We start from the raw sequence: 27,014 nt of genomic DNA on the forward strand, positions 1-27,014 counted from the left end.
TCGGCCAATGTCTGTGTCACTAAATATAGTTCCTTTCCGTCTATTCTCTTAAAATATATGTCATTTTCTACTTCCGCTCTTCTTTTCTCTCTTTCCTCTAGGTCTTCTTGGTTTGTCCTTATCTCATTTAACGAATATATCCCTTCTTCTTGTATTAATCTATTTAGTCCCACCTGTAGAGTAATTGTTTCCTTTTTTCCCGTGTCCTCATCCCGTGTTAGAGCGTAGGCTATTATGTTGTCTTTTCCTTTTATATATCGGAACTCAAAATCATACTCCTGTACTAATAGAATGCCTCTATGTATTCTATTATTTACTAATCTATTCTTCATGATATGTACTAAAGCTGCATGGTCTGTTTCGATTGTGAATTTTGCTCCCAATAAGTAAAACCTCAATTTGTTTACGCAATATAGTACACTGGCAAACTCCAATTCTGTAACACTATATTTTCTCTCATGTGTTTTAGTCACTCGAGATATAAAACATATCGGCACTTCTTGGTCGTTTTGTATTTGAGACAAAACTCCTGCAAATTTTTGTATGGACGCATCAGTTCGGAGTATAAACGGTAAATTGTAAATGGGGTGGTATATTTTCGTTCCTTTTGCGAATTCTCGTTTTAATGTTTTGAAAGCTTCCTCCTGTTCTTCTTTCCAATTCCATTTTATTCCTTTTTTAAGCAACTTTATCAGAGGGATTTCCTTTTGGCTCAAATCGGGAATCAGTTTTTTAAAATAATTAATCGTGCCAAGAAAACCTCTCAATGTTTTCAAATTCGTTGGTCTTGGGTATTCATCTATGAGCTTGACTCTGTCTTCGGCTAATCTTACTGTTTTGGTGTCCAATTGAAAACCCAAATAAATGACTTCTTTTTGAAAAAATTGACATTTTTCAATGTTTAATTTCAATCCCGCTGTGTCCAATTCTTCCAGAATTATTTCTATGTGTTTCAGATGACTCTGAGTATCTTGTGAAAAAATTAATAAATCATCGATATAATGAACTATGAAATCTTCGTGGCGATTCAAAATGGTATGTAGAGCTCGGACGAGTGCAGCACAAGCACTTTGCAATCCAAACGGCACTACCTTAAACCGGTAGACAATACCATCAATAGAAAAAGCGGTGTAGTTTCTACACTTTTCAGCTAACGGTATCAACCAAAAACTGTGTTTTAAGTCAATTTTCGAAAATATGTGTGACCCCGTGATTCTTCCAAAAATGGCCTCGATGTTTAGAGGTGATTCATATTGTGATACAGTGTGCTGGTTGATATTCCTGGCATCTAAACATAATCTCAATTCTCCACTGCTTTTCTTTACTATCACAATCGGGTTAACATACGGTGAATCACATCTTTCGATGATTTGATCTTCCAACATTTTATTTATTTCTTCTTTCACCTCTTGTCGATACTTGTATGGAATCGGGTAAGTCTTTGATCGAAAATTTCCCAAGTTTTTCACCTCAAATGAATGTTCGTACTTTTTAGCCACTCTGTTTTCCTCATTGATCAAATTTTCGTAGTTTCTTAACATCATCCGCAATTCTTTTTCTTTCCCTTCTCCACATATCAATTTTCTGTCTTTTTTCTCAGATTCTTCACACATGTTTACCGTGCATTCTGCATCCTCGTTTGCATATACCTCCTCTTCAAATACCACTGTTTCAATCATATTCTTTTCACTTTCATTTTTTAGCTTTATTTCTTCTTCTCCTGAGCCCGTCTCTTCTTTTGAGGAATCCCAGGTTTCCTTTGTTTCTGATACTCTCAAATTTTCTTCTTCTGGGCTCAACTCTTCTTTTGAGGAGCCACAGGTTTCATTTTCTTTTATCTTTTTCTGACCTTTTCTCCTTTTTTTTCTTTGTCCTTGCTTCGCTGCCAAATTCATTTCCACTGTTTGTTCTTTACCTGATTCGTCCGTATTTTGTTTCTCATGTTCCTTGTCCTGTTCTTTTTCTTTTTCTTCTGTTAGTTTCATCGTATTATTTTTAAAATCTATCACTACATGTTTTTCTGCCAATTCGTCCACTCCTACTATCATGTCATGTGACATGTTTGGCATTATTACACATTGTAGTGCATACATATTCTTGCCCAGTCGTACCATTACTCGTATGCCTTCATTTATAGTTGCCAATGTCCGTTTGTTTGCGCCCACTAAATTTACCCTAGGTATTTTATAAATTAAATTTGTTAAGTTAACTTCTTCTATTAGTTTTCTGTTGACCAATGTTATTTCAGATCCAGTGTCTATCATAATTTTAATTGGTTTCTCGTTGATAAATCCATCCACAAATTTTAAATTAACTCCATTTTTCTTTTCGTTGTTTCCTGCCAATTTAATAAACTCCTTGGGGTGACAAAAGATTCCTGTTTGATTTTTGGTTTTTAGTGAGCGCCGTCGTGAAAAGACGCCGGTTGCTCATCGTTGTTTATATTTTCGTCATAATGTCTCTCTCCGTCATATTCATCTGTCTGGGTATTATTTACTTCTCTTCTATTTTCTCTTGGTCTGTCGGATCTGTTTCGGTTTTCTCGATATCCCTGTTCATTTTGTCTACCATTATTTCTGTTTTCTTGATTTGAGCGTGTGGTGTTTCTATTCTGTTATTCTCGATTTCTGTCCTCATTCCATTGCCTATTTCTTTGTTCATAATCTCCTCTTCCGTTGTCTCTATTTTCGTTTTCCCTTCTGGGATTAAAATCTCGTCTTGTATAGTCCCTCCTATTTTGATTTCTATCTCTGTAATCTTGTGTTTCTCGGGGCCTGTAATCTTCTCGCGACCTTCTTGATTTTCTTTCTCTTAGACGTGATTCCTTATTTGTAAGAATTGGCATAGACTATCTATGTCTTTGTAGTTTTGCAATGTGATATGGTCTTCCAGCGTTTCTTCGAAATGTCTTGCAATCAGTTCGACTAATTGTTCCGATGAGTAATTATATTGTAAATGTTTTGCATTATTGTAAATTTGTAAAGCATATGTCTTTTCTGATACCCCCATCCTATCATTGTATTTCCCATTTTGCAATTCCTTGTTAATTTCCAATTGTTGGACTTTTCCCCAGAAATAATTCAAAAATTTTTGTTCAAATTGTTGCCAATTGCCGAATTCTTCTTCTTTACTATCGAACCATAGGCTTGCTTCATATTTGAGATGGTTTCTGATAGTTTCTTTTGCTGTTTCGAAATTTCCGATGTGCTGTATTTTCTTTTTTAGGCTATTTATGAACGGCACTGGGTGTAATCTTCTTACATCCCCGCCAAACCTTATCTTCACGTCATCTGTGCTATGTATAACCATTTCTCTTCTTTCTCCGACATTCTGTTGAGTATTGATTTCCGCAATCTTTCTTTCCACTTCTTCTATGTCTGCTTGAATAGCGTTTTGCAACTTGTTTTCCAAACTTTCCATTTCTTTTTTCTGGCAATTCGTTAACTCCTTCATTTTATTTTGAATTTTCATTTCTTGTTCTTTCATGTGGTCCTTCATTCTCATTTCTTGTTTTTGCATGTGATCTTTAATTTTCATTTCATACTTTTCTATGCGTTCCTCTATTTTCTTATTGTTCTCTTCTATCGCTTGTTTTGTTTCCTGTTGATTTTCATCCATTTTTTTCTCCACTTTATCCATTGTCCTTTTTGCTTCATCCATTTTTTGTGACTGGAGTTGCATCAGTTGTAATAGTTTATCTATTCCTGATAATTCTTGCTGTTCTGATGCCATGATTGTCGTGTCTAAAATATCTTCTTGGTCTGAATGTTCTTTTTGTTTTTTGTTGTCTTTGCTTTGGCTTCTTGTCACAGACATTTGTTTTCAAGAAGTACTATCCCCGCCAAATATGAAATTTTACTAGTGTTACCAAGACGACTTTTTCTCACCCAAATATTATAAATTGTCAATAAATATATCAAATGTAAATATCGTAAAAATAAATTATTAAATCAGTTATGTAAAATTTGTACCTAAAGAGATCTAAAATTTTATGTTATCAAATGTAAGTATCTCACTTTTTACCACAGGCATATAAATTTTCAAATACCGGCTTTACTCTTTCTATCCTTCAAATTTGCCACTAGAAATACTTTACAATGCTTTCCACGTTGGACGACAGTTGATGTGATCTTGATTATTGATATGAGATAATATTCTTATATGTCACTTAATTTAATCAATGTATTAATACTAATCTAATTAATTAACCAGATCACATATCAATATGTTTTCAATCTCAGGGCGAATTATAAATTAATTACTTACTTTCGTGGCTTCAAATATTTCTTAATGGTTCCTAATCGGGATAGAAAAGAAAAGAGTAAAAAAAATACACATATATGGGTTACAATTATAATCAAAATATTTTTTATTTTATTTAAAAGGCAATCAATGCTTAATATTTGCTATTTCTTATTATTCTTAAACATAACATTTACAAATGGGAATCTTATTTCCTTTTAGTTTTCAATTGAAAGTTTTTATTAACATTTAACTATTAGGAGTTATTAGCACAACTCTATTTAAGTTTGATGAAGCTTTTCTGATATTATTGATTATGTTATTCAATTTTTTTATGTGGAATTTAATACGAAAAACCCATACATTCATGTCCAAACAAATGAGACTGACCTTTTCCTGGTGAACTGAAAATGTCCTCACACAAGACCCGTTTCCTGCTATCCTTGGCTGCGATCAAACCTCGTCCTGGCTTCCAGTAATGTTCTCCTTTGTAAAACTAGCTCGAATAGTTCTCGTTCCTGCTTCTGTTGTGATGCTGTGTTCTACCTTTTTCGAAACTGCTATCAGCTACCGGGACACTCTTGGCTCAAGGAGGTTCTTTTACTCTCGACCTGGCCTACTTCTCGTTCCACGATAGATACTCCACACTCACGGAACTACACCGGCTTTCTCACTCTCCGTACACTACCGTCTACTACTCGACTTCACTTCTCGACAGCTCAAAACATTCTGCCCTCACTTTCTCATTCATTCACCTACTTTCTAAATATCCCTTCCAGATTCACAAATCAATCTTCCACCACCAACTCTCATTCGCAGTATTCCTCAAAACCAATTTTTAATCTTTCTAAATATGCTTAATGGATTTCAAAAGAAAATATTTAATTCCCATTCTAAAATACTTTCTAACTATTTACAAATTTTAATGACCTATTCTCTCTTTCAAATGAGTCTTATTTAGCACAGGCTAATGATCGAAACCTTCCGCGAAAAACGATAATGAACTATCATCTATTTCACTGAGTTTTATTTAGCATAGGCTAATGATCGACCTTCCGAGAAGAACGATAATGGTACGCGTCATTCACTTTGTTTATCTAAGCACATTGTTCCGAGTTTCGTACGCTTATTCTAATCACTTCTTAAAATTAAATATAACAATTTGTTGTATACAGGTTGTTCTAAATTTATATGCCCGAGGTTGAGAAAATTAAAAATATTTTATATTAAACTGAATTTTGTTTATAATTATCAAAATTTAATTTTCATATCAAATAGAAATATAACAATATGTATCACTTTTATAATTTTTAAAACATTTGTCATTAATGTCACTGAATGTATTTTTTCGTAGCAACGAAGGGCATCTGACGTAATATGCTTAACGACGGGAGATTATCAAAAATTATCACCTTAATTTGCATGTCTGTAGCTTTCTATTGGTCAGAATCTCCTATGAATGAAATAATCAAAGATTATCGATTTAATTCAGATTTCTGTAGCTTTCTATTGGTCAGAATCTCCTATAAATGAAATAATCACATTTATTAACTGAATTAATAATTAGCAATTATAAAAATAACAGTGTTATTCAAGAACATTCAAAAGCCATCTCTTTAAAGTTAATGATATCCATACATACATATCCATACCAGTGTCAATTTTACTACACGTAATTTGCCGTGTAAAGACAGAAAAATTAGGGATAGCCGTAAAATATTTTCGAATTATGTACCGACGTCCTTAATGAAAAGGTTTCTAAATTTTTGTGAAATTTATCTAAAAATATTCAGAGTCTACTAAACACAAATATATATAAAAAATATGCATTAAAATAGAATATTTTCAAAAGAAATAATGCAGTAAGAGTTTTAGTATTTTACAAAGCTTTTTGTAATTCTAAAAGCCAACGTTTAATATTTGACGAACATTTTGATATAATCTCTTTTATCCATTAGAACCTATTATCAATACTAGAAAATTACAAACTAAACCGTTTTCAAGAAAAATATACTAAAAACTCCATATCTAACTTATTTTAAGTAAGTTTTATTCTCTTCTGTAAAGCGGACTCTTCATCGACATCACGGATATTTTTATTTTATTGGCAGCAGAGCGAAAACTAGTTAATTATTAGGTATATTTCAAGAACCTACAAACATATCAATAATGTATCAGACATTTTAGTATGCCTCCATCTGTCTACGTATCATATTTTATCCATTTGAGGACTTAGGTCTCTCCTTCTTGTCTCCATGTGTGTCTGCCCTTAGCTAAGTTTCATCCATCTGGGACCGGCTTGCCTCTTCAAGTCATCAACCGTTCTTATCTGTGGTCTATACTTCTTTTCTATTCTTATGGTCTCCAGTGCAGTATTTCCTTGTTCCACCTATCTTCTCTGTGTCTGATGTTGTGTTCCGCCAATTTCCATTTAGATTCGGCTACTTTTTCTCTTACATCCTTCAACTTTCTAATATTTCGAATCCACTCGTTTCTTGTTTGTTCTTCAAGTGTATTTTTGCAATATCTGTCTTTCCATTTCTCTCTATGTTTTTATAAGTTAATCCACATTATTCTTGGTTAGTGTCCAATATTGCGCTCCATATGTGATTATTGGTAACACACACTGGTTGAAGACTTTATACTAAGATGTTTTGCAAATTTCTTATTCTTTAGGATAAAGCTCAATTTGCCAAATGCGCCCATACCACTCTTATACGTCTTTTAATTTCTTCTGTTTGATTTTATCTGCTCGCTTGCCTCGAATATTATGTAATTCTCATACTTGTTGTATTTCACTTCCTCGAATTGTGATAGCAGTACCTTGTTCTTTTTTTGCCATCGTCTTTATTTTGCCTAGATCCATTCTTAAACTTACTGTTTTGCCTAGTGTCCTAATTATTCTACCATATCTTTCAGTTTTTCTTTACTGTTGGCTATCAGGACGATATCATCGTCGTACCTAAGGTGACTCAAGTATAGCTCATTTATTTTGATTCCTTTATTTTCCCATTGTATAATTTCTTGCATACGTCTTCTATTACCTGATTGAATAGTTTCGGTGATATGGTGTAACCATGTCTTATTCCTCTTTTTATCGCTATGTCAATACAATTATGTTAGTATGCCAAAGCAATTTCAATCTTTCACAAGATTTTATGAGAAAAAATATATTGTTATGATCTGCTTCTTATTACTTTTATATTAATTATTATTTACTTGATCAATTATTTAATTAACGCAAATCATACATAAAAATTAAGAAAGAATCTCAGGGTGCCTTTTTATAATATAAAAAAATGTCTAAATTATCTTATGTTATACTTATCTTCTCTCGTGGTTTCAGTATCTCTTAGTTGATCCTTATCGGGATAAAATAAGAAAAGGAAATAAATAGAAAAATCATAAATAAAAACATACAATTACCTTTATTATCAAAAGCAACGTTCTGTAAATTTATCAATTAAATTCTGTGGGCATAACTGTCCAAAAAAACTTTTACCATATAAATTAATTTAATTCAAACAAATATTTATCGCTTTGTTCTTGATACCATTAATAAACCCAGCTAAACAAACAAATTTGGTATTCGCAAAATTACTTATACTTCCTATTAAATTTTTGAAATGTTGGAATCTTAAATTCATATGCTTTTACGTAAAAAAAATTAACTTCTGATTATAAAAAAAAATCTATCACATAGGTTATTGACTGACCTTTTGATTCACTCAAAATGATGTCTCCTCTTGACCCAAACAGCTCGTCCTTGTTGATTATGTTAGGCTACCAATCAAAGCCCTCTCCGTTCTCAGCAAACAATCCAGCAGGATACCAGCAACTATTTCTCCAAAACACAAGCCAGGCTTCCTTTGACCAGGACTCGTTCAATAAACTCCAAATCTCTCTCCTCTCTTTCTCTCAACAATAATCTCCTGAGACGCAAGTATCTTTTTTACTTGGTGTCACAAATAATTTTAATAACGATAATTCTTGTAACTTACTCTCTTGGACTTTACAGAATCAAAGAGGTATTTCTTCTCGATTTGATTTTTCTCTCGTTCCACTTTTCAGCTACTCTTACTTATCAAACACAACCACTAGTACTTGCTTCTGAACTACTCACGAAAACTTTTGACTGCTCCTCTCGGCTGCCGGTCTACAATAATCCCTCTTTCCAAAACTATCTGAAAATTCAAACTTCTCTCCTTCCCATTCCAAATTGCCTAAACCAATCAGAGACATTTATTCTTCCCCATACTTTTTTTCATTCGAAACACCCACTCATACTTTCAAAAATATTTCTACCATCATACTAATTACTTTCGGGAAATTCTACAAAATTTACTCGGGGTTAAACAAAAAATTAAAATTCCAAACTTTCTTTACCTTAATTTTCTAAGAACTAATTACCTATGGCTTCTATATTTCCCGTAATAAACAATCGGTTTAAAATACTAATCCTAAATAACTTTCACTTCACTTTTATTTACAAAAATGTTTTTAATATTCTTCATGGAAAAATTCATTAAGGAGAAACCATTTTGCGTTGAAAGCTAACTTCTAATATATATTTAAAAATCAATATACAGGGTGTATCAAATTTATGTGCCCGCGTTATATAATAAAAATTAAAATTTTTATTCTATCTTTGATTGATAAATTGAAACACAATAATATATTCTAATCTTATTATTCTAACACCTTAATATTTTCAGAACGAGAGGGCCAAATTTTGGACTTGGTTATAAATGATGAACTTCTGCAGCTAACCGCAAGCATTTTGAAAACATTAAGCCGTTTCAAAGGAAACATACTTCTGGTTGGTAAATCCGGAGTCGGCAGAAAGAGCGCTGTTAAAATTTCGGCGACTTTACAATCTGCCAGGCTTATGGGACCTACTAGCGAACAACAACCTTTGCTGAATAATGACCTAAAACAGGTAGGTGAAATTAATATTTTGTACATATTGACTAAAAATTGATTTTGATTTAACCGTAAATAATGAAATTGTAGCAAAAGTCATCATCACAATAATTGTCTCCACAATCCCCTGTGGATCTTGGTCGGCTCGCAGAGAAGTCGCCGCTGCTGTTGCGTTCTAGAAACTTCTCTTCGTCTTCTGACCTTGAGAACCTCAAGGTCGTCTTCCACAGTATCAATCCGTCTTCTAGGTGGTTGTCCTCTACATGCTCTGCTATCTGGATTTCAGAATTTTAATATCTTCGCTTACTCATTCTCTGACATTCTATCAATGTGCCCTGCCCATCTCGGTATCTTCGCAATAATCTTCTTCTTAAAGTGTATCCGTTCCGGATGTTGGCGTTCATCATAGCTATCTTGACTTCGTCTACCGCAGCGCGGAACAGTTCAGTGGTAGTCGTGTTTAACCACTTCCCGGTCCTCTTTTACCATTTACCTTTCTTGGAGAATCAGTTAGAGAAGACCGTAACGTTCTTGATTTCCCATTACATGTCCTAGATATTCTAATTTTTTTGTTTTGATGGTTATGAGAATTTCACACTCTTTCCCCATTCTACGTAGGACTTCTACATTAGTAATTCGGTCAACCCAGGATATACGTAAGATTGTAAGATGCGACTATAACACCACATTTCGAAAGCTTCGAGAGCCGATTCATAGATGCAACAGTTAGTGTCCACGCTTCCATTTCATTTCGCAATAATATTCTTTAAAATTTCTTGATCTATGTGCAAATGGACTTTAGGAGTTGTTACCTAAGGTGTGCTTATAGAGTTTCTCTCCAGGCCAGTAAGTTTTTAGTTGGAAGTACTACGTTGCCGTAAACTAAACCATCTTAAAGTTTCGACATTGTATAATAATATCACCAATTATACATAATTTTATAACATATATTTTTCACCCATACATTTAGTGTCTCAATTATGTATTCTAGACCAGGGCATTTAGCACTAAAAACACCTTTAGCACCTAGAGATTAGCAACTTTTTGAATTGTGTTCGGGATGTTGTCAGGAAAAATATCTACAATAGAAAAATGGGTGGAAATCCTTAGTTCCTTTTTAAATTTCATAAAATGCATCACAAAGTGCATAGACATGTCAAAATAAGTATATTAAGGGCTAGGTTTTGTTCTTTGGAGGGTTTTAGAATGGGTAGTCGCTAATCACGACTACGCCATTAGAACCGATACCCCAAAGGACATCACTTAAACATATTACTTGAAGGGTTTGGAGTAGCTGAACACGAATATGCCATCAGAACCAACCCCTGGAACACCTGGTACTCAGTGTAACTGCTAAAGCATGTCATCTTCTGCAGTTTCGAGTGATTTCGGCACTAAATTGATCCAACGAGATTACACAGGGGGTTATTGGGGTTACAGAACACGAATACTCAACAGAACCGATTCCTTAAGTACCTGGTGCGCACGGCCACTGCTAAGGAACGTCACACTCTGGAGTTTCGAAGGTTTTCAACACTGAATGCGTGCAAATAGAATATGAATACTCTAAGTCATGTTATCTCCTGGAATTTGGATGGTTTTGAGCACCAGGTGCACCGGGGTTAGGTCTGATGCCGTATTCCTGTTCAACAACCCTAAAAACCTCAGAGTAATCTGTTTATATCAATTTAGTACCTAAAATCCTCGAAACTCCAAATCACGTGTCTTAGCAGTGAACCTAGGCACCAGTTGCTCCGGTGGTTGGTTCTGATGGTGTATTCATCTTCAGTGACCCCAAAAATGACCGAGTAACAAAATCTGGCCCTTAATACAGTTATTTTGACATGTTTATATACTTTTGGATGATACATTTTATGCACTTTAAAATGCAACTATGCATTTGCGCCCATTTTTCTATCGTATACTTTTTCTTGACGTCATCCTGAACATAATGCAAAAGTTGCAAGTTTGTAGGTGCTGTTTTTAAAAATCAATTTATTTTGTACTAAAATTCTCTCCTCTATACATTGTAGCAGTAGTGACGATGGAATTATCATTCCGAAAACTTTCAATGATGTAGCTCCAAAGGTTTGTTTTTAAAAAATGTTCCTTTTATATCGGAATTTTTTTAATAAAGAATACAGGAACATTCTGCAAGGACCAGAGTTTATTAAAAAAAATACCTTTTGTCAATATTTATTGAAATGAACTCTTCGGGCTACATTACAACCCGTTTTTGGAATTCCATCTTCAGTGCTGCTACAAGGTATACCTGGTTGAGTCACTAAATTTGTATATTATGGCTGAAAAATATTTATCTTATTTAGTCGATATAGTGAGACCGCTCCCGTCTGAAAAAAATTCTGATTCGGTTTCTTTGCGGATTCCTATTCAAAAATGTTCTATTTAAACAAATCTGAAGGGCGCCGGGCGGAATTTTTGGGCAGAAATTGTTTAAACATTTTTTTTTAACAAATACAAAAGATCACCTTTTTTGCTCTGGCACATATCTTTTTAGGTTTTATGGGTCATTCTTAACAAGAAAGTTACCTTGTGGTTTTTCTCACAAATTGATAGCTTTTGAGTTATAGGTGATTAAAAATCTAAAAAATGCGAAAATGCGCATATTCTAGGCTCAAAAACTCATATTTAAAATAGTATTTTTGAGGTTTCCAAGAACTTAAATTTGTCGTCTGAACATTCGTTTTCAAGTTTCTGAAGAGTGATCGGGTCTTCAATTTACACCGTTGTTATTTAATTGTTAAATATGCGTCTCCATCCGATTTTTTTACCGGTGCGGCGCGGTCTATTTCAACAATCTCCTATTTTCCTCTGAAAAATGTTTTATTAGATTCACTGGGACATTCTAAATAAAATATGATTCTTGTCATTTTTATAAAAAGTTTACAGTTTTAAAGTTTTAAGCGATTTAAAATCCGAAAAAATCGAAAATACACATTTTCTGATGTTAAATCGCATATAACTTTAAAACTATTAACTTTTGAAAAAAAAATGACAAGAAACTTATTTAATTTAGAATGTCCCAAAGCATCTAAAAAAATGTTTTTCGGGGGAAAATAGGAGATTGTTGAAATAGAGCGCGCCGCACCGGCAAAAAAATCGGATGGACACGCCTATTTAATAATTAAATAACAACGCTGTAAATTGAAGTTAGACTCTTTAGAACAGTGGTCGCCAACCTGTCGATCGCGAGCTACCGGTAGCTCGCGGAGGCAATTCTAGTAGCTCTCACAACGATTTTAATTTAAAAAATACAAACTGCAAAAATCAGAGAAGCTTCCGAAAATTCCACAAAAAAATCTAATTGTCATAATATTAAACATAAACAGTGGCAACGTTGCGGTGAGTGATCTGTCGCTGACGCCATCAAGCTAGAATCGGCTATTTATAGAACCGACCTGCCGGACCAGCGCGTTAGTGTTAGAGAACGATCTGGATTGCTTTGAACGGGATAAATACGCACGGCGCGGCGACATTGCGCTTAGTTTAAAACTGAACGCGTAACCAACGTCCAGCGGTTGGGTTAGTAGAGAACAACAAAAATAATATTATGGCTAGCAGTTGTAAGAAGGTAAAGACATACCACTTTCATTCAGAATGGGAAGAACAATACTTTTTTACAGAAGTTAAAGATAAAAATGTGTGTTTGCTATGTAATACTTCGGTCTCCGTTGCTAAAAAAGAAATATTGAGAGACATCATAAAACTGTACATTCTAATTTTGAAAAATCATTCCCACTACATTCTGCCGCCAGAAAGGAGAAACTGAAACAGTTAATTGGACAACAATCAATATTTTTAAGAATAGTCGACAAAAATAAGGCTGCAACTGAAGCATCGTACCGTGTGTCCCAGATAATTGCACAAAAAAAGAAACCTTATGAAGACGGGGAAATGATAAAACAGGCGTTTTTAGAAGCTGCTGATTCGTTATTTGCCAACTTTAGAAATAAAGACGAGATAGTTTTAGCTATAAAATCTATGCAACTTTCTGCTAATACAGTGATGAGACGTGTAGAAGTAATGAGCAATGATATTTTTTTACAGTTAAGAACTGACTTAGATAACTGTGTTTATTTTTCACTTCAACTGGATGAATCAACAGATGTCATTGACACTGCCCAGATGGCCGTGTTCGTCAGGATGGTTTTTAGTGATTTTACGATTAAAGAAGATCTTTTGAAGTTCATTCCACTGAAAGGACACACTACTGGACAGGAGTTGTTTTCTCATTTAAATGATGCGCTCCAGCTATGATGGGTTGTGATAAGGGTCTGGTGGCGTTATGTCGTAGAGATGAAACTTTTCCGCAATTTCTCTGTTACCACTGCATTATCCAATCAGCAAGCATTATGTGGAAATTTCCTGAAACTAAACAACGTTATGAAACTGGTGGTAAAAATTGTGAACAAGATTAGAGCTCAAGCGTTACAAAGAAGATTATTCAGAACCTTGGCCGATGAAGTTGACTGTCAATACGGGGACCTACTCCTTCACTCTGAAGTCCGACGGTTAAGTAGAGGACGGGTGCTGAAACGTTTTAATGATGTCCTATCTGGCATAGTTAAATTTTTCAAACAACGCGATGAACCGACTCCGGAACTAGAAAATTCAATCTGGCTTAGAGATTTTGGTTTTCTCGTGGACATTACAGAGAAATTAAACAAACTTAATTTGCAGCTTCAGGGGAGAGACAAAGAACTAGCGGAAATGATTTTTGATATAAAAGCATTTATCAAATAGCTGGAGTTTTGGGAACAAAACCTAATTAACAGCGATTCCAAGCATTTTCCTATTCTTTCAGAAAAAATATCTCAAAATCCATTAGAACCCTATGACAACAAATATCATGTAGAAATAATTTCTACCCTGAAGAGTAACTTCAAAAATCGTTTTAAGGATTTCAATGAAATGGCTTTAGTAGCGCAGTTTGTTGTTTCACCCTTTATGGAAATTGATATCCAACAGTTTGCAGCTTGTGTTATGCAGAACTTTGGCGAAGACATCGCTGCAACAGAAATGGAAGTCATTGAGTTTCAAAATGATTTAGCCTTAAAATCGTTAGTCTCAAGTACTGAATATATCTGGCCTATTGTAAGTAAAGACAAATATTCAGTTCTATGCCGTGTTGCCTTGAAAGTGAAAGCATTATTCAGTTCAACCTATTTGTGTGAATCTTCTTTTTCCAATATGAAGTGTATTAAGAACAAATATCGCAATCGACTTACAGATGAACATTTGGATAATTGTATTCGAACGGCTGCATCAAATTATACTGCAAACATTACAAAAATTATCGATGAGTCTGAGTGTCAGCCTTCTCATTGAACGTGCTTTTTTATTTTTCAATGTTTATGTTTATGATAGTGCGTTACTTTTTTGTTGTTATTATTAACTATTTTTAAATCATATGTGACATGCCGTTGTGGCTGGATAAAAGTTTGTGTTTATTTTTCAAACACCTTCGTTTGATAGGTAGGAATGTAGCTATGAACAAGTACGTACTAGTAATATTAGTTATTTTGTTATTAGTTTATTATTAGTACCTATGTATTATGTATTACCAGTTAAATAGTAAAATAAATACATATAATGATAAATTAACTGTGGATTATTTCATTTACGTTGCGTTACGTGACTTCCGTGTGGGTAGCTCGCTGTTTATTCCAAAATTAACAAAGTAGCTCAACACATTGAAGAGGTTGGCGACCACTGCTTTAGAATCTTGAAAATAAATGTTTAAACGACAATTTAAGTACTTAAGAACCTCAAAAATACTATTCTAAATATGAGTTTTTATCTTTAAGATACATTTCTTGTTTAGAATGACCAAAAAACCTAAAAAAATATATTCCAGAGGAAAAAAAGGTGATCTTTTGTATTTGTTTAAAAATATTGTTTAAACAATTTCTGTAAAAAATTCGCGCGGCACCCTTGAGATTTGTTTAAAGGGGACATTTTTGAATAGACAAAGAAATCTAATCAGAAATTTTTTCAAACGGGAGCTGTTTCACCTTATGGACTAATTACAAAAAGTGTCTAAGCAAATTAAGAATATCACGATTTTTGGTTATATAAAAAATCTGACTTCTTTGTACATATTTGTAGGCTATGCAATACTCTGGTCTCGATGGTGAAGAAACATACTTGCTAATAGAAGACTACATTCTAAACGAACAAAACAACATAAATCTCTTCAATTTTCTAATATGTTCCGGAGAGGTATTGGTATATTTTTAGGACTATACAAAAAATACTAATACACATTATTTTACAGGTTCCTGGTTTGTATTCATCAACTGAATTAGAATCGCTAGTTAAAGGTTTAAAAGAAGATTCAGATAGAGACAACTTTGATGGAAATTTGACTCAGTACTACGCGGAAAGTAAGGATTTTTATATCTCACTTAATATTAAAAGATTTAGTTAATAAGATGTTTTATAAAATAATGTTTCAGTATAGTAGCTGGCATCTACAAGTCCTATTGTACTGTTAGATGCCAGGAAATTGCATAGCACTATATTATATTATAATCAGTATTTGTCTACTCCTCCTCTTTCTCAGCTTTTCTCTTTTCAGGGATTGCTGTTCCTTACTCTTCTTCACCACTTGTTTCTGTTCATTGTGTCTTCTTCACCTAAACCATTCTCTCTTATGTCCCTTGCCATATAGTCCTTCTATCTTCTCCTTGGTTTTCTTCTACTTCTCGCTCCATCAACTTCTAGCAGCTCTATCCTTCGTCTCAAATAGTTTTCATTTCTACGGCTGACAGAACAAACCATTGCAGTCTTTGTTCTTGAATATTTTTGAGACTGTAGTTACCCCTGCTCTTTCCCTAAACAAGTCATTCCTGATCCTGTACTTTCTAGTAAGAACCAGCAGCCAGCATTTAAAATTTTCATTTCAGCTACCTTCATCTTCTTTTCCTGAATCTTCTTTATTATATGCCACACTCACCGTCGCGCGTCGTTGACACCAACTTAGGTCTCATCACACTCTTATATTTTTCTTCTACATCTGTCCTTTCAGCCTTTCAGATTTTTAGATCACATATATACAGGGTGAGGCAGATAAAGGGCCTATTAGAAATATCTCGAGAAATAAAGGTAAGAGAATATTGAAAATTGAAATACAGGGGTTTTGAGGTATGAACTATTTAATAAAAATATTTTGGTCTCTTTGCTACTTCCGATTATACTGGAAGTTGATAGTAACTTCGTTTTTTTAAATAGGACGCCCTATATAATTTTACATTTTTGGATTACGCTCGATGTCTTCTTTCTTAAAATATAGGTTTTGTAATATTATACAGGGTAGTTTAAAAGATAATTACGGTTTTTTTTTTATAAATTTTGTAACAAACTTCACACCCTGTAGAATTGTACTGATTTGATATCAAATTGCTAATAATATAGCGAAATGTTTAATTTTAGTACACAGGGTTGGTCGAAACTCGGAATGAGTACGTATTTTCTGAGTTTTCTTAAATGGAACACTCTGTATTTTTGTATTGCAATGAAATGATATGTTATAGTACTTATTTATTTCTTAAGCATTCCCTATACCTAACTGCTTTAATTTGTAAGTTATTCGTAGTTCTTTAAGCCAAACATTAATTGCAACCAAAATTACGTGGAATTTTATGAGGTTTGCCGTGAAAATATTCAAACATAAATAATTTTTCGAAAATAAACACATATTAATCTCGACTGACCCTTATTAATACTGGTTGGTATATCAAAATAAACACCTAGTTAAGATTGTTGGTGTGTTTAATATTAATAAAAACAAAAAACATACAATATTCTATTTAGTTGGCTATGATTTTGACACTAAATACCTATGCTTAAACATTTGCTTTGCTTAAACATTCTACTTTTTTTGAAGTTATAGTTGCTTTGCTACCATTACTAATATGAATGTTTCTAATACGGAACTGATTCAGATAGTTTTTTGTTCTAGAATAGTATAACAAATAAAAATGTGCTACTAGCAATAAGAATTTATCATCAGCAATTTCATGATAGATGACAACCAAAAAGAGAAACTTTTCAAAATTTACTAGAGTGAATGAATTAAATGTTAGTCACTGAGAATCTGCATATTAGTATGAACTTTCTCGTAATCTATGTGTCTAGTACGTCGAAACTATTCTAGTAAACTTTGAAAAGTTTCTCTTCTTGGCTGTCATCTATCAGGGAGTTGCAGACGATAAATTTTTATTGCTAGTAGTACATTTTTGTTATACTCTCCTAGAACAAAAACTTTACTAATCAGTTCCCCATTACAAAAATTTATATTAGTAATGGTAACAAAGCAACTGGAACTACAAAAATAATATACCTAATGTCTAATATTTAATCAAGTTTATTGTCAAAGCCATAGCCAACTAGGTAGAATGTGGTTTGTTTTTATTAATATTTTATGCACCAACAATCTTACAAACGTAGGCATTTTGGTATCTCATCCAATATTAATCAATTAAGGATCATTCTAGAGTAACATGTATTTATTTTCAGAAAATTATTTATGATTGAATATTTTCCTGGCAAACCTCATAAAATTTCACGTAATTTTGGTTGCAATTAATGTTTGGCTTAAAGAACTACGAATAACTTACAAATTAAAGCAGTTAGGTATAGGGAATGCTTAAGAAATATACAAGTACTAATATCATTTCATTAAAATACTAAAATACAGGGTGTTCCATTTAAGAAACCTCAGATAATACTCATTCCGAGTTTCGACCAACCCTGTATACTAAAATTAAACATTTCGGTATATTAATAAGTTTTAATAATAATAGACTATATTTAAAATCACTTGAATATAAATGGAGTTTTTGATATCAAATTAGTACAATTCTACAGGTTGTGAAATTTGCTAAAAAAATTATAAAAAACCGAAATTATCTTTTAAACTACGCTGTATAATATTACAAAACCTCGTATTTTAATAAAAAAGACATCGAGCAGAATCCAGAAATGTAAAAATATACAGGACGTCCCATTAAAAAAAAACGAAGTTACAATCAACTTCCAGTATAACCGGAAGTAGCAAAGAGACCAAAATATTTTCATTAAATAGTTTATACCTCAAAACTCCTGTATTCCAATTTTCCTGATTCTCTTATCTTTAGTTCTCGAGATATTTCTAATAGGCCCTTTATCTGCCTCACCCTATATATATGTACAGCCCACTCATTCGCTTCTAGTTAAACCAACCAGTCTATATCCTGTGAGTAATCTCTCGATCTAGTTACGATATTTATTTTTACATTTACAATTATTTAGTGTCTCATTTTTTGTTTAGTAGTCTATTTATACGAGACCTTTATTAGAACAAATTATAACTGAAAAGTGAAAAGGACAGTTTGTGTTTCCTTTCGATTTAGAGTCGATACACAATCTCCAGGCAGCTGTTTCTCTCTTACGACGTCCTCAGTGGAGCTGCGTACGTGCACACCTCTGAAGCAAAACGAAACCGAACTGTGAAATGTGGAATTTCCAAAATAGTTTAAAATCCACTTTTGGCACGCTGCAGCGACATCTGTTAAAGAAAAAAGGAAAGACCCAGATAAAAAATTTATTAAAATAATAATAAATAATTATTTAAATCTGAAACTTTTCTTATTGGAAGTCCTTTCTGGTAACATCCTTAATATATGACTTTTAAAATTTATAAGGCAAGAGACGACGAATAAAGAAAGCGAAAAGGACTCTAAAATATGCAGTCACATTCCGCTTTTATACGTCTAGGAAGAAAGGTCCGAAAGAAAGCTCCTAGTACTCAAAATCTGAGTAAAGATAAAAGTGATAAAGACAGTTTATGTTTTCTTTTGAGTCAGCGGAATGAAAGAGGAATGTGACTGCATATTGGAGAGTCATTTTCTTTATCATCGTCTCTTGTCTTATAAATTGTAAAAGTCAGAGATTAACGATGATATCAGAAAGAAGTTCCAACAAGAAAATTTTTCAGATTTAAAAGATTTTTTTTTAAAGAAAAGTTACCGCATCCACCAACAGGTTATTAGCGGCATTACTTGATAAACAAAGGTTAACAATGATTTTTAACAAATAACTAGATTTGGTACAAAAATATTGATTTAGATTAGATAGTAAGTCTTTTACTGGACAGTTTTCTCCTCATAAAGCTGGTAGAGTATTTGGTAGATTTTTTATTGAACGTTCACTTTGATATTTTGGACACTCAATTAACAGATGGGTGACAGTACTACCTAGGTCACACCTGGGCATTCACTAGCCGAAAGTAAATATGAGTGTGTAACCTTGGTGTGTCCCATACGTAGGCGCGTTTGAACCGTTTAAATAAACCGTAAACTAGTACTTGTTTTCCACTGTCGTGTATCTGGTTTTACTAATCTTAGTTTAGATTTCGACAGAAACCATTTGTGTTGCCACTGACCAATCACTTTTTGTTTAAAAAAAAAATCGTTTTGAGATAATTACATACACACTCCGCACTAATTCAGATTCCGCACTTGTTGATGCATTACGAGAACTTCTGTCTGCCTCTTCATCCCATCCTATATGTGATGGGATCCATATAAATTTCGGAGTCGTGCTGTTTTGTTGGGCAACTTGTAGTTCAGTTTTTATTAGTTTCTCTAAATAATTTTTAGGATACAGATGCTGCATTGCAAGAAGAGACTTGGGAGAGTCGGTGGGAAATAGAAATATTTGAGAGGTTTGAATATTTTAGGGAGCGATACAGAGCAAATAGTTCGTTGAATGTAAAAAAAAGAAAAATATAACAATAGATAGAAACCAGCTGCTAATCTATGATGACTGTGATGCATCACTTTCTAATCCGGAGCTCACCTCACCAAGATGAGCAAGTATTTTTTTATTCAAGTTGGTGAGCCTTGTTTTTATTGATCTTTCTTTTAAGTAGGGACGAATTTCCTTTAACATGTCACTGAGACCTCTCAAATCAGAAGTGAACTCATTGATTGAGATTATGGGGTTCGATAAGCCAGCTATTCTGTCTAGGAGAAGGACTAATTGATTCTTGTTCAGCGGAAAAGGTGGTTCGTGATTTTCGATCAAGGTTTTGGCAGGATTTATCATGGATGAAATGGATACATTCGAATGCGTTGTTTCTTCATGCTTAGATATCTTTAGCTTCTTTGGAGCTGCTGTAGGTTTTGATGCTACAAATGGGTTTTCTTGAAGTGCAATGTCGGTTTCTGGAGAGGCGACTTCACTTATAGAGCGTTTTAAATGAGTTTCTTTGATTTCGGTTACTTCTGTATTTGCATTTGGTAATATTGACTCGGTATATTGTGAAAAGCTGCTTTGGTGTGATGACGTGGTTGGAGCTTGGGAGGTAGTTTGGGAAGTTTCAGGTTGTTTAGTTGTACTGGTAAGGGTTTGCATAGGAATCGATGCTGTTGCTGTTTCTGCAGCCGACTCGGCCACAGTTGTAGTACTTGAAGTAGTAGAACTTATTGGAGTTTGTTGTGCTGCAGATATATTTGTAGGTTTGGTGCAGTTTTCTGCTACGTGTCCTGGTTTTTTGCATTTGAAGCAGACGTCTTCGTCTTGGGAGAAGAATACTGTGTAGTTTGTGTTTTCGAATGCTATTGTTATGGCACTTGGGATGGTTAAATTGTGAGGGCTAACATATACTTGCCCGTCGAGTACAGCCATATCATGGCCCTTGCCATGATATGGCTGTACTCAGGAAGATTTGCACCGATTTTTAGAAATGTTATGGGAGATACAAGATGTAGACCGATTTTTTGCAGTTCTTTTTCAAGAACGTGGTGTGGAATAGACGGGCATACATTTGACATAACAATTCTTTCGGCAGGTGTTATAAGTCGTCTAGCTTTTAAAAGTTCGCCTCGGATAGTGATTTGGCCATAGTTATCTAAAAACTCATCTAGGATATTTTTGCTCGCAAGGTACATGCAAACTCGGTTTAATCTAACTTTAATTTAACTTTATATCGCTGCAGCGCCAGCGTTCCAATAGTGAATTTTAAACTATTTTTTAAATTCCACAAAAATAGACAGTTTGGATTCGTTTTGCTTCAGAGGTGTGCACGCAGCTCCACTGAGGACGTCGTAAGACAGAAACAGCTGGCTGAAGATTGTATATCGCCTCTAAATCGAAAGGAAACATAAACTGTCTTTTTCATTTTTATCTTTACTCAGATTTTGAGTACTAGGAACTTTCTTTCGGGACTTTTTTCCTAGACGAAGGAAAGCGGAATGTGATTGCATAGTGTAGAGTCCTTTTCTCTTTGTTTATTCGTCGTATCTTGCCTTATAAATTGTAAAAGTCAGAGATTAAGGATGTTTCCAGAAAGAAGTTCCGGGAAGAAAAGTTTCGAGATTTAAATAAATATTTATTATTATTTTAATAAATTTTGTATCTGTGACTTTTTTCTTTTCTATAAATTATAACTAAAGACCGGATTATATGTTCCTGTTTTGACTGAAATATGTGCATATATATGTCTGAAATATGAGTAAAATATGTTGAAAATATTCCCTAAAAGTTTAAAATATGTTCCAAATATGTGGAATATGTCAAAAACATCTTAAAGTAACAAGAAAATATGCATTAAAAAATGTATAGAACTTTTATTACATTACGATACGTACATACAATGACAAAATTAACCTAAATATACCAATGTATACCTATCTAGTACCTATTACTATTACTTACGTTTCTACATTTTATTCCTTCTTATAAAAACAATTCACAATCAAATTTTTTTCAATATTTTCAATAGTAAAATTATGTCGCCTATACGTTAGTAGTAATTTGTGTGTTGAAAATCTTTGTTCAGCATCAACTGATGTGATTGGTGCAAATTTTATAACATTAAAAATCTCCGCATTTAAATTGGTATTAACATCAAGATCGCCACAAATAATTTGGTTTGCTTCCTGTAATAATAATTTTAAATCATTTTTCTGTAAAGTTTCAATTCATTTTTTATTTATTGATTATTCAATTTTTCCAGAAACTTCTTCAGCGTTTTCCTTAAATTTCTGAATTAAATTAGGAGACTCTTGTAGTGGAAACGATTCAGTTTCAAGATTGCGGATGGTTTTATAAACAAATTCATAATTCGATTTAATAAAACAAAGCTCATTGTGCAGTGATCTGTTTTCTAAAATTGATTTGCATTTTGAAATCGCACCAATATTTGTTTCTTCAAAACATAAAATTAGTTCTTTTATAGGGAGAAAATGTTCCGCATAAAAACAGGCAGCTTTTAAATATGTTTCCCAACTTGTGATTATAGGCTCCGATAGCCTAGGAGTTTTTGGTAATTTTTCTTCATGTATCTGAATCCTTAAAGGCGATTTTAAAAATATTTTTCTCACGTTGCTAATTAAACTATTAACCTTCCGATGACCAACCTTTTTTTGTTACACGGATGACCAAGGTTGGATGAAAGGACCAAGGTTGGATGAAAATGACCCCAGGTCAAAAATGTCAAAAATGACAATTAACAAAAAAATGAAGTCTTTTAATTTTTTTGGCATGGACTTTATGTCATTAAGCCAGTCACAACATGAGTATTAGTGTCACGTGTAGTGTGTATGTTGAGTAAGTGTCTTGTTACTTTGCAAATTCGACGTCATTAGCGTAAAACTAGTTGGAATTACACATAATAGACGGTATTTACTAAACATCAACTTCAGAATATATTTTTTATTCGTAAAATATAGGGAATTTTTTTTTATTTCAAAATACGAGGATATCTAGAATGATATTAAAGTCAAATAAAAAAATGAGTTAAAAATTGAAAATACTTTTGAATTTATTAAAGAAAAATAAACGCTGGGGTCACAATTTCCCCGCTTGGTCATCCGAAGGTTAAATGTAGGAAATAAATTTCGAATTTCTTCCGCCACTCTGTTTAAACCATGCGCCAAATACGTCACATGAATTAAATTGGGATATAAAACTTTTAGTTGTTGGCCAGCTTTGACCATGTATGACGCAGCATCGGAAACCATAAGCAAGATTTTGTTAGTTGGAACAATGTCGGGAAGGAAAAAGTTCATGAAAGCATCATTTATAAACCTAACCATTGTTACATGGTTAACTGTGTCAAGCTGTTTACAGCCAAAAATATGTCAAAATATGCCAAAATATGTTAAAAATATGCCAAAATATGTCAAACGGTCGAAAATATGTTCAAACCATCAAAATATGTTAAAAAACCGAAAATATTCTAAATATGTAAAATTAAATTAGTGTCAAACGCCTTTAATTATCATAATTCGTCCACATCCTGAAGCGTTTGATTGTATCTTTGATGGTTATCGATATGCAAAAAACATATAATCCGGTCTTTAATTATAACATATATTTTTTAGGAATAAGGAAAAATCTGCATATTGTTATATGTTTAGATATTGACAATGAAAACTTATGGAACATTATTCAAAACTGTCCGGCATTTACACAAAATTGTAGTATAATCTGGCAGTCAGATTGGAGTGGGCACACCATTGAAACAATACCAAACACTTTATTAAGCAGGTAGGAATGCCAATATGCAAGGCGTATTTTTATATTACCTACCTCTATATAATAGTATCGATCAAAAATACTGTAGTTGATTTGATTTATGAAATTAGCGTATCCTAATTTATCCTTCTAGCTTTCTTAATTTTGCTATATTTATTTCAGGAACATATTAATTGATGAAGGATGTCTTAGAGTTTCAGGTCAAAGTTTCTCATTTTTTTACAAAGCTACACAGTCTTTAATAAATACACCATCCAGATATATTTCCTTTATAAAATTGTATGGAAAACTATTTACAGATAAAATCGATGGTATTAAATCTAAACAAAAAAAGCTCAAAGTAAGTAAAATTTTCGTTAATATTCTTATTATTACATCGTTAAAATTTGCACACGTATTCAACTGGGGATAAATCTGGGGATCTCATGGGCAGGACAGAAAAAATTGGCTGTAGCATGTTCAAAGAATTCCATGGTAAATCTCGCAACGTGTGGACATGCATTAACCTGTTGATTGGTGGAGCTTTGGAAGGTAGGATAAGAGATGAACTTCCACAGTTTCTTCTACATATCGTTGAGCTGTCGAAATCTCTCTAACCACGACTAGAGGTCATTTTGAACCATAAGTGATGGAACTCTACACCAAAACCAAAAGAGTACGGTGTAAGTGCTATTCGACAAAAAAAAACTGCGGATTTCGATTTTCACCACTAATTCATCTACTGAACCTGGGTCGGCCATCATGTATTACTCAACAGAATTGAAAATAATCAGTAAAGACAACCCCGGTCCATTCCTGGTCCCAAATCAATCTGCACTCTTTTAGGCGATTACGTCGATTGCTCGCATCTTAATTGGTTTCTCCCATGATTTACAAACCTATGATTTTTAATATACCTGGTGTTGAAGAAGCTGTCTATTGAGCTGATTACAGACTATGCGTAAATTGGCGATTCTTGATGCGCGATTCGTCCAATTCTTTGTAGTTCGTAGTAATTCGCTAATAAAGCGTACAGACTGTGCGTTTATTCACGATTCGCAATGCGCGATGCCTGATTTATCTATGTTAGTTAGTTCGTGTGGATTCGCAGCCTTTGACGTCGGTACCGCTGAATTACTGTACACACAACAATCATGTTGTTTATGAATCGATTTTCAACGAACCAAACTCTACACAATTTTCGTGAACTGTCCACGAATCGCACATCGAAGATTGCGAATTCTTGAAGTTCGTCCTTCTTATCGCCAGGGCCAATAATACCCTAAATAGAGTATTTATACTTTTATGAACCCTATTCGCAATTTTCCGAAAATCAATGTCCGGCTTCCCTTAAGCCAACTATCCACCCCTAACAGGCTTCGAACTCTAGGCATTGCAAACTACTTTCACAAAAAAACAGCTAAATCGCTAAATTTTGATAGGAACTAAACTTAAACCTTAAAGTTTTTAATGGTTAGCAAATTTAGAAAAATAAAATACAAAACCAAAATCTAAACCAATATTGCTGAAATTCCCTTAATTTATAGTTGTTATTGCAACATAAGCATTTTCTTTTCTTTTTGTGTAGACATGAATCTGCGTCGGTGATGTGACAATACCTCCTATCTGGTTTTTCATGAATTTTGTAAGAGAGATTTTAAACTTTTTTAGGGCCACCTCCTGTTTTCATATGATATTTTGTGATTTGTTTTGTAGTAAATTCAACTTTTTCTTTACTAAAAAACATGTTCGAACTTACATATAAAAAAAGGAAATGACCCTAAAAAAAGTTTGAAGTCTCTCTTACAAAATTCAGTAAAAAGCAGATAGGAGGTATTCTCACATCACCGACGCTCTCTCTGTTTTTTAAATATGTCTCTATACTTTATTTTACGTTTAGAATAGAACATTGGGCTTATGGAGATCAGTGTTGCCAAAACTCTCACGCACGTGTTGCTACTAGACTGTCGATATATGATTCATTCAAATCAGAGCCGTATTCAGCACTGTGTAGATGTAGTTAACTTTATTTCACTAAAAAACAGATATAGCATTTTTACTACAAAAGCGATATTATGTAGGTCAAAATTTTTGACGTAAGAGAACTGTCAAAACATTAGAATGTGACTTTTCATTATTGTCATGTGTATAATAAACCAGGCAATAATGAAAACTCACATTCTAATGTTTTGACAGTTCTCTTACGTCAAAAATTTTGACCTACGTAATATCGCTTTTGTAGTAAAAATACTATACATATAGTTGAATACAAAATAATGCATTATAAATAATTGTTTCTTCAATAGACAGATATAGATACCTACGTGATTATTATGGTCTGATAAAAATGTTAAATTTTACTATTGTTTAACAATACAGGTGTATGAAAGCTTTAGATGTTGAGTTCCCGAGTCTTTACCCGTGCGTCATCATTTAACCCGCCGTTACACGCGTCTTCTATTCGGACGTGGTTGCACGCGTATGAGCGTCGCCCTCACCTACATAAGTTCGACTTATTTCGAGGAAGAATGAATGTCAACATGTATAAATATAAAATAGGTTGTACTCACATATTATAGAAAGTCTCGTATACCAATTTTTTTTATTAATTTAACAAAACAAAAGTAAAAATAATATACATAGATCAAAAGCAAGTTTTCTTAATTTTCAATTTCAGCAAACCACTGAAAAAATTAACGTTCTTTACGCGAATTAATTTTACTAAAAATACAAATTAAAATTAACAACTGTTCTGAAGCTATTTCTTTATGGTATTTATGTAATTAACTATTAATATTTTGTATTTTGATAACGACGTCCGAGGTGGAATTCGAAACGTCAATAAAATCAATTTTTCAAGTTAAATTGTGGCTTATTTCCCAATTAGAATAGGTAAATTTAAAAATGGATTCTTAACCAGTGGCGCACCTAGAATTTTCCTCTGGGGGGAGGGGGGTTGGGCACCGAAAGTTTTTTGTATTATTTGTGAAAGACAAGTTACATTTTCCTACTTTCTTTTCAGATTTCAGTCGTATTTCAGATTTCATTTTTCAGTCGTATTTACGTGCGAAGCGCTATAAGGAAGCCTATAGGCAAATGCAAATACAACCCTGAATCTTGCTTCTCTTCGTCGTGGCATCACCGCGCTTCTATCGTTCATTAGAAATACATGGCCCTATCTCCGCAATGTTCTATTCTTAACTTCAAATGCTCTATAGTAAGTTGTCGTTCCATTGCTTTCGTTGCCTTCCCAATGATCGTCTTTCTATTGGGAACCCTCCTATGCTACCTTTGCTTCTATTTGTTATCATTCGGCTGATGTG

General features: G+C 33.4%; 1 protein-coding gene across 1 annotated transcript in view; it reads left to right on the top strand.

Moving 5' to 3' along the window:
* Window positions 1-27,014, top strand: part of LOC114331236 (cytoplasmic dynein 2 heavy chain 1) — a 410,099-nt gene that overhangs the window by 304,544 nt on the left and 78,541 nt on the right. Inside the window, exons 43-47 of the mRNA XM_050645881.1 lie at window positions 8,958-9,181; window positions 15,295-15,408; window positions 15,464-15,572; window positions 23,559-23,724; window positions 23,875-24,052. Coding sequence (XP_050501838.1) covers window positions 8,958-9,181; window positions 15,295-15,408; window positions 15,464-15,572; window positions 23,559-23,724; window positions 23,875-24,052 — 791 coding nt within the window. The remainder of the gene's footprint in view (window positions 1-8,957; window positions 9,182-15,294; window positions 15,409-15,463; window positions 15,573-23,558; window positions 23,725-23,874; window positions 24,053-27,014) is intronic.

The sequence above is a fragment of the Diabrotica virgifera genome, chromosome 3, assembly GCF_917563875.1.
Source record: "Diabrotica virgifera virgifera chromosome 3, PGI_DIABVI_V3a".
Classification (NCBI taxonomy): domain Eukaryota; kingdom Metazoa; phylum Arthropoda; class Insecta; order Coleoptera; family Chrysomelidae; genus Diabrotica; species Diabrotica virgifera.